At 33.8% G+C, this 8,917-nt stretch overlaps 1 protein-coding gene across 1 annotated transcript; it reads right to left on the bottom strand.

The window, feature by feature from the left end:
• Nucleotides 1-2,750: 2,750 nt before the first annotated feature.
• Nucleotides 2,751-7,578, bottom strand: LOC133873596 (diaminopimelate epimerase, chloroplastic). The gene is made up of 9 exons (XM_062311329.1): nucleotides 7,196-7,578; nucleotides 6,888-7,055; nucleotides 6,612-6,682; nucleotides 6,282-6,339; nucleotides 5,800-5,979; nucleotides 5,072-5,156; nucleotides 4,044-4,103; nucleotides 3,861-3,934; nucleotides 2,751-3,284 (listed from the first exon to the last, which is right to left on the bottom strand). The coding sequence occupies exons 1-9, from the start codon at nucleotides 7,487-7,489 to the stop codon at nucleotides 3,168-3,170; spliced, it is 1,107 nt and encodes a 368-aa protein (XP_062167313.1). The 5' UTR covers nucleotides 7,490-7,578; the 3' UTR covers nucleotides 2,751-3,167.
• Nucleotides 7,579-8,917: the final 1,339 nt, after the last annotated feature.

Genomic DNA, 8,917 nt, shown 5'->3' with positions numbered 1-8,917 from the left:
TAGGCTTGTTATAAAATTATAATTTTATTTTCAAATAAATAGATAAAAAGATGTTGAATTATAAGTACTGAGATAAGGATATTAAACTAGTAAAAATTTCAAATTAAAGTATCAACTTTTTTAAACATTTCACGTAAGGGTAAACCGTTAGAATTTGCTGTTAAATCTTAACGGAATATCCAAAATACCCATTTTTTTTAGAAAAAAAAGAAAAGAAAAAAAGAATGCTAGGATTTAGTCATTTAGGTGTTAGTTAAATTTAACGAAATTTACAAAAATATCAGTGTTTAAATCTTTAAAATTTTTTATAATTTTTTTTTTTTAAGAAAAAAACATGAGTATTTTAGAAATTTTGACAGGATTTAAAAGCAAATCCTAACGGAGTACTTTTAAGTAGACGTTTGGAAACGTGAATACCTCAGTTTAAGACGTTTGATAGTTCAGTATCTTTATCCCAAAACGACGTATAATTCGAGACCTTTTTATAAAGTTATCCCCTAAATAAAATTAAAAACAAAACAAAAATGCCTCTATCGCAATAAAAAACATTGGCAGTACTAACATTAGAATATTACGTTTATACAGTACATAAATTTGAATCGAGCAAGGAGAATAACACTTTCAAGCAAGGGCCTTTAAGAAAAGTGCATCTAAAGTAGTGGTTCGAAGTCAAATAAATGTAAATAATAATAACAATAATAAAAATAGTGATAATAACAATAACCACGACCATATGAGCTTATGCCTAGCTTCTTCCCAGAAGCATGTTTAGAAACAATTATTAATTGCCAAAAATTATCATCTCCTCTCCCATTTTTGCAGCAAATGCCATTAATCTCATTTGGTTTTCCCGTAATCAGTTCATTCACAGGGGCTCCCTTCCGTGTGTCACAAACCTTGCCTCTCAAATCTTCTGCATTAGCTCTAACCACTTTTTGGCCTAGAAAAAAAAGAAAAAAAAAAAAAAAAAAAAAAAGAAGAAGAAGAAGTTGCCCTCCTCTCCTTAATCCTAGTCCTACCCCGGGATCCCCTCCGTTAGAACAGTTTTGCTTGTGCCATAATACTAATCAGAGTGCCTGCAAAAGAGAAGCATTTGGATCCTCTCCATTTTCCCTGTCCGAAAGAGAAAGAAATCAATAAAGGATTTTGCTGGAACGGGCTAGTAGGGGATAGCTTCGAGGAATGAATCAGCAAAGGAGTTCAAGAAGAAGATCGAGACTGAATAATGGAAGAGAATAGGATAGAGAAGGAGACAAAAATCTCATTTTACCTGACATTGGTTGCTTTTCTAATAAATTCCTTCGTAACTGCATGCCATGTGTTGTTTTTTCATTGGAGATTTTCTTTGTACAGAATGGCCCCGTTTGAAAATCTCTTACTCCTCCCCTCTCATTTGAAATTTTTTTTTAAATGATTAGAAAATAGGGTTGATGTGATATAAAGTTAAAAACAATTTATAATTTATATGAAAGTGAAAGAAAATTTGTATTGTAATGAATTTTTTATTTAAAAAGTAATAAAAAAGTGTTGATGTGATATAAAAAATGAAAAAAAAAAAATAATTAAGAATGTTTTGAAGTTAATGTGTTTTTGGAGAAGTGAAAATAAAGGAAGGAGAAGGAAAAATGAATTTCAAACAGCTAATATTTCACGTCTCACGAACTCCCTCACACCTATTGCCTCATTCTAGGAATCATGAAGGTAGTTATTTACGTGGCATGGGGAGGTATTCTGTATGGTGCTACCAAAGTGTTCTCAGATCACTAGGCTTGGACCAAAAGCCCTCTTAAAAGGGTGGAGCTTTTGACCCAAAAACTCAATAGTTACCCCCCATCCTTATGTCGAATGTGTCAAGTTGGACATTAGGGATTGTTAGCATTGACGTTTATGCATTTGTTTCGATTTTTGAAGAGGAAATTAAAACTAAAAAACTGAAAAGAAAATTAAAAAATTATAGGAAAAAGGTGGCAAGGGTATTATAAGGATATTTCGATAAAATGGGCATTTTTGAAATGTTTTGGTAGTTTGGGGATTGGCAATTTGAGAGGATAAACTGTAATTTTCTCTAAAAAATAATATAGAAGAAAGTAATTGAAAGGAGAACTCAAATAATGAATTTGTAAAGTTGATCATTACTTCTTCTTTCTTCTTTTTTATTTTTTTAAATGTATTCAATGTGTGTTTTGATTTTAATTTAAAACAAAGGTCTTCATTTGCCTGAGGAGAAAGGGAGTGGGGGAGGAAGGGAACTGGTTTTAAAGGGAAACTAAGTGTTTGGACGACCGCATATGAGTTATGGGAGTATGAGAGGAAGAGAGTTGGTTTTAACTTTTAACACAAATCATGAACTACTTATTTATAGACAAGTTTGGATTGCCATTTATTGAAGAAAGAAATTAATAAAAAGAGAGTATTAACATGTTATTAACACAAAACATGCATGAATAGTACATGCTCTTAACATGTAACTTGCATGAACTACTCACGGGTGTGTTGCATGTTTTGTAAATATGGAATTCGCATCAACTAGTCATGGGAGCCCATGTTTTGTAAACAATGTACAAATCACTCATGGGAGTAAGATCCTCTCCAATTCATTTGAAATATCAAGTTCAAAAGGTCATAGCTTTATACAGTACATGATTGTAGAATTGCTACAGATGATTGACCCACGGCTTCTTGGAGGAGCTCAAATTAAGCATAAAAATGTGAGTGGAGGATCCTTTAGTAAGATCCAAATCATTCAAATCTAAGTAACCAATCCCCTTTCATTGAAAGCAACTCAACTATCTAATATCGCTTGCCATTTGTTTTTGTTTTTATTATCCAAGCGAAATTACACTTACCCCACAAACTACCATCCTATTTGCAATGTTCCAAAACTTTAAAAAGTTGCAATATAAGAAGTAGATTAGATGGTCAGCCCCAGCGATGGAAGATGATCTAATGACTCATGACTCAACGTAGGCTAGGCCCCTCAAACCAGCAGGACTTGATCCCTCATCAAGTCACATACACAAATAGCTCAACCTTGGGGGACTTCAACGTTCACATGGCTATAGAAATGCACCCAAAAAAAAAAAAATGTTCTAGCTTTTTGCAAGACTAACTCTTGCATTCTAGAAAATTCGTCTCCCCTGATGGAAAAAATTTAAATCAAGATGATATCATAGGGGTACAGATCCATAAAACACTGCTTCAGCCGGGCCAGTCATGTACACATGATTGTCTTCCTCCCTCCACTCGATCTGCAATGGCCCTCCAGGTAGCTCAACCGTGCAATTCTATGTTTAAGGAAAAACAAAAAAAATAGATGTAAACTGTTGGGACAACAACAGCAAACAGAGAGAAAGTGGGGGGTAATTTGGAAACCATAAGATAATAATACAGTGCCCTTTTTAGTTGTAGCATATGAAAACAGAGACCCATCATTTATAATGAAACAACCGCTAAAATATAGCATTTTAGCCCTTTTAGATCGTGCAATTTGAAAATACATTTCTTAAAAACGCAGTTCTGTACTAACTAAAATTGCAATTTGGCCATTAAAATTGCAGTTGAACTTCTAAAATTGTAAGTTTTTGAAAATGCACACGCTTGTGATTTGAAAACGTTGATTTTTTTATGTTTTCAAATTGCAATTTTTTAAAAAAATACTCTCAAACGATTCATTTTTTTCAAATTGCTTTAAAATTACATTTTTTGTCTGTGAAATCGCAGCATCAAATGCACTTTGGATAAATGTTCTTGCCCAAGCCAATGGAACATGATGCAAGTCAATTTCTTGTGGTGCAAATATACCAGCAAAGCAATTACATGCGTGTGAGTTTAAACATAGTTCGCGTAAATGCTATACATACCCTTCCAGCACGACCTTCAAGAACTGCTGCAACAACAGTTGCACAAGCTCCAGTTCCACAGGCCAGCGTTGCTCCTAAAATTTACAGTAACTGAGTTTAGCTTTCCAATCAAACAACCAAGGAAGGACTTGTTGAATTGCATCACTACATTCAATTTTCCAACATATCTTAATAAGAACTGACCTGCACCACGCTCCCAGACACGCATTTTCAGGTGTGAAGGAGAGAAAACTTGCACAAATTCTGCCAATCAAATCAGATGGAATTCGTGATTACAAAATCAAATATTGGAACAATATAATAATTAGGAAGAAAACAATGAAGGACTAAAAAAAATTTGATTAAAAGAAGAATATTTCATTTCTATAAAAAGAACATCAATGACCTTTATATACAAATCATTTTTTCAAATTCCACGCTGATATATCTCTATACCATGTTTAAATCGTAAATTCCTTTGTTCTCATTCCATACAGATATTTTTTTCTTTCTTTTTTTGTTTTTTGACTTCATAAACAGCAGATGCATTACACTCTCTCAAACCACCATATCAAGCATTACATTTAATTTCTTTTGAACAAACAATTATGTAAAATGGAAAGTATGAAACATTTGTTTCTCCGTATGTTTGCAAAAAGGAAATCCAAAAATTTTAGTACCAAATACATGAGAAAAAGGGAAAAGGCACTAGACTCCTAAAAGTAAACGGGATCTGTTGATGTCTCTTTCAATTATTCAATACCAAAACGCAGACCAAGAAGCTTCAAACTCGACAATTCTAGAATGCTCACCTAAATCCCGAATACCTTTATCACTTCTTCAAGAGTCACAACATATTTGGAATTTATAAGGCTTCTTGTGGGTAAGCTTCTATGAGACTCATGAAAATATCCTGACAATAATACACAAATCTCCTTGTGTTTGCTTTGCAAGCTCATTTAGATTTAGGAAGCAAAACTATGTTCTGGATCAATGCAGATACTGGATCAATATGGCTCAAAACAGCTAAGAATTTGAGAAATTACTCCATGCACCTATGTCCTAAAGGAACATGAGGTCAGAATTTGAAACACAGATGCACAGGGAAAGGCAACAGGCCTCCCAGAGGCCATTTGCCAACACCAATCCATCTATTAGTTTAAAACTTGCAGAGAGAAACAAGGACAATGAACCCAAAAACCCAATCATCTCCACAGAATGAAAAATCTAACCTGTGTTAGTCCGTGCAGGGAACATCTCATGATGCTCAAACTTTGGACCAATTTCAGCTAACTTCAATTCATCAACCTGCAAATTCTGTTGGATCAAAAGCATAAAGATAAAGATTTAGAATCAGCAGAGGTAATATATTCAGTGAAAAAAAACAACATTTCAACAGGGAATAGGTAGACTAAGTTGAGTGTAACTATATAATTTACAATGTCCAACTATTGTTCGACGATGCCGAATATCAGACCAGAAAATATACATAGATACATTTAATACTTGACATTCACATCATGGAGAGCTTAGATAATATCAAATGATTGAATTACCAACTATCACAGTCAAAGAGTTCCTCATGGCTCAGAAATATTTAAGCTCATCCAAAAGAAAGTAAAAACTAAACGATTACATAATGACCTGATTACTAGAGATGGGGGGAGATTGACATAGGAATTAAATCTAAATCTTATCAAACAAGATTTATCTATATTTCACAATATTCGGCTCCCAAAACCCTAGTTCTTTTATTTTTTATTTTTTTGCTTTTTCTTGGGGGGGGTTAAGGGTATGTGCTTCCAGAACAATCAGCAAAAAGCACAACTCCGAACTTCTGCCATGTCATATAAATGAAAGTGACTGAAAAGCACAGAGTTCAAAGCAAAGGCAGCATAGAACTTCTACATGGAAGTGAATGAAAAATCTAAACTTATTCTCAGTTGTCTACAATACATACCTGGCCTTCTTTTGTACCAAAGATTACACAGTGAGGATTTCCCATACTAACACATGTCACATTCCAAGTTACTCCATCTACATTTAGCTCTGCCTTGACAGCAGATTGATCTTTATTTGCAGGTAATCTTGTAGGCACATCAGATGCTTTAAGTATGGGTTCTCCCATATCAACTTTAACCTGAAATTGTAAAGACCAATGTTGGAAAAATAGAAAAAAGCACCAAATACAAAAAAGTTGGTTATTAGTTCATAAGTGGAAAAAAATTTCTATATAAAAACATGGTCATAGAAACGCTACAGGGGATTCAATCAATGCCGCAGTAAGTTGAAGTAGTTCTGACTAGTCTTTTTTTTTTTTTTTTGACCTAAGTAGTTCTGACTAGTCATATTGTATGCAAGCATCATCTATTTAATGCCCAGAAAGTACCTCCTAGGCCAGAGATCATGTAATTGCAACACAAAATGTCCAAAATTATATACCTGCCCATCATCTTGAATTTCTGGCACAATTAGACCGGCACCTGTATGTACAGTGAAACTGCAGAAATATGAAGTAACAGGCATTGTCAATCAAAGTTTTTTTTTGATAAGTTGCATTGTCAATCAAAGTTAAAGTAGCCCAGGTGTTCAATAGCCGAAACACTGCATTTGTATCTAAGTTTTCACACACCGATGAAGCCACATCCACACGCACAAAAGAAAAGAAAAGAAGAAAGCATTAATATATTGCTTCACTAAGCAGTAATCTGGCAAGTGGCAAGAGTTTTTGAGTAAGAAAATTATCAATACAAAATAAACTCAAAACCATACCTTTGCTTTCCCTGCAAATTCTCAAGCTCGGCAATGAATCTGGCGAAGCATCTCACACCATTACCACACATCTAGAAAGAAAAAAAACACACAATCATCACAAACTTCACTAAGAGTCTGACATATACACAGTGAACACAAAGAGCACAGTCAACGTAATGTAGAAATTTTACATATTCAGAAAGAATAGTCTTTTCAGTGTATGATATTCAAACTCACAAGTTCATAGCAAATATGATATGTAACATTGCAGTAATTGTGAAAAAAGAGAATCACCTCTGGTTCGCTACCATCAGAATTGAAAATCCTCATGGTATAGTCAGTGCCATTGATGCCCGGCATGGCGAATATCACCCCATCAGCACCAATCCCAAAGTTCCGATGACACAGCTTCACGGCTTGTTCCGGTGTGATCCTAGGCTCTGAAGAATCTCTATTATCCACCTGTTCGAATTCACTTGAAAAAATCAATAATCAATATCATTTCCTTAAAAAAAATTAAAAATAAAAAACTTTTTCTAATCCAATCGCTTCTTTATCTTTTATTTTTTAAATTTTTTGAAATCCCATAACTGAAAAATTACCAAGATAAAGTCGTTGCCGAGGCCGTGGTACTTGACGAAGTGAAGGAATCCACTCTCTCGTCGGTCCAAAAACGACGTCGGAGGGGAAGATTTCTCGGGAGCTTGGATGCTCATGGACGGAGACGCCGAAATGCGAAAACTAGGGCATATGCGAGTGCTATCTTTCCTGAGGAAATTGAATTGACAAGTAGAGGAAGAGAAAGAAGAAGAAATAGGTCGAAGTGGGTTGGTGAAGGTGAGAGAGCAGCGAGTAGGAGATGTGAGAGGCAGAGAAATGGTGGCGGCTATGGCCATAGCTTTCACGAGCAAGTATTTTCAATCTCTCCTTCCCTGCCCTTCGGGAAAGCGAAACTGAGTGCTGCTTATGGTGTCCGGGCATAACAGTGCCATGACAAATGGTATTTCCCAATTTGGTAGAAGTCTTGGGCCCAATTCAAGGGACGGGCCTAAGCTTTTAGGGATATATAGTTTGGGCCTTTTGGTATGAGTTGGGCTTGACCGTTGCTCTCTCCCAACGACTCTATCTAAATGGGCTTCACCAACCACAAAAATAAAAAAAATAAAAAAAACGTTGGGTCTCTTTACGAGTGATTGCAAAGAGCTTTAACTGGAATTTTGAATAGTTTGATAGAGTAATAGCACATATGTGATTAACATTTTTTTTTAAGTAGTCGTAAATTATATTAAAGCAATCTAATAACACCATGTAACGCTGAGACATTATATGACATGTGTCGTGATGAGGACATCGGGAAATTGAATGGGGTAAATTGTAATATCTCAGATAAATTGTTTACATTGAATGGGTAAATTATAAAGGTATTTATGGGTGTTAAATTTCACATTAACTTTTTATTCGGTGAAACTAAGCTTTTAAAAGTAATTTTAAAGAGCTTTAGTTGCTACTCGACTACCCATTTTAGAATGATAACGGTTTTTTGGATTATTACAAGCTATGATTCTTGTTATCTCTGTTATTGTCATTCAAAAGTAGAGTTTTCCTTAATATTTTTCCTAAAATTCAATGATTTTCTATCCAAAATTACTCAAGCAGGAAGGGTAATGCCAATTTGACATCTTATCTCGAATGTATAGAGTATGAACAAAATAAATTTCTAGCGTATGGGCCATTGGTTTTGGGGCAAATATCATCTGCCACTATTGAAGAAGTAATGCTAGAAATTAATTTTTTGTTCACTTTTTATTCTCTTAAAGTTGATGTAACTTTTAAAATCATCATCGACCCTTAAAGATCTCCTATATTTTGTTTTGGCATGTCGATATAAGAAAAATCAATCTTTATAAAGCATTAACAAACGGAGCACAAAGAAAATCTTCCCACGGTCTCATTTTTTAGACTCAAAATAACAAAAATAATTTGCATAGTATTAAAAAAAAAATCTAAAAAAAAAAAGAGAGAGAGAAATTAAAAAAAAAAAAAAAAAAAAAAAAAAAAAAAAAAAGCAAAAACAAAAGACACCACTTCGATCTATTTTGATTTTTGTTTTGAATTTTTTTTTTTTTTATCATTTTCTGTTTTTTATGTAATATATTTTTGTCATTTTGAGACAAAAATGAATATTGCAAACCAATAATATATTAGAAGGACACATTAACCATATTAATATATATATATATATATATATATAAAAGCATTATAAATTACATAATAAATTGATGGAGACTACGGACTAGAAAGTTAGTACAGAGTATTCAGAAAGG

The sequence above is a fragment of the Alnus glutinosa genome, chromosome 7 (genome assembly GCF_958979055.1).
Source record: "Alnus glutinosa chromosome 7, dhAlnGlut1.1, whole genome shotgun sequence".
NCBI lineage: Eukaryota > Viridiplantae > Streptophyta > Magnoliopsida > Fagales > Betulaceae > Alnus > Alnus glutinosa.
Note: the sequence above shows the minus strand (reverse complement) of the source record. Positions and strands in the feature narration are given on the sequence as shown.

Excerpts from the sequence above, each read along its gene's own strand:
- LOC133873596 (XM_062311329.1), bottom strand. The coding sequence starts at position 7,489 with ATGGCCATAGCCGCCACCATTTCTCTGCCTCTCACATCTCCTACTCGC. Across the intron at positions 3,935-4,043 it reads TGTCTGGGAGCGTGGTGCAG|GAGCAACGCTGGCCTGTGGA; the intron begins GTCAGTTCTTAT and ends TGTAAATTTTAG. Across the intron at positions 3,285-3,860 it reads TTGAAGGTCGTGCTGGAAGG|AATTGCACGGTTGAGCTACC; the intron begins GTATGTATAGCA and ends CCTTAAACATAG.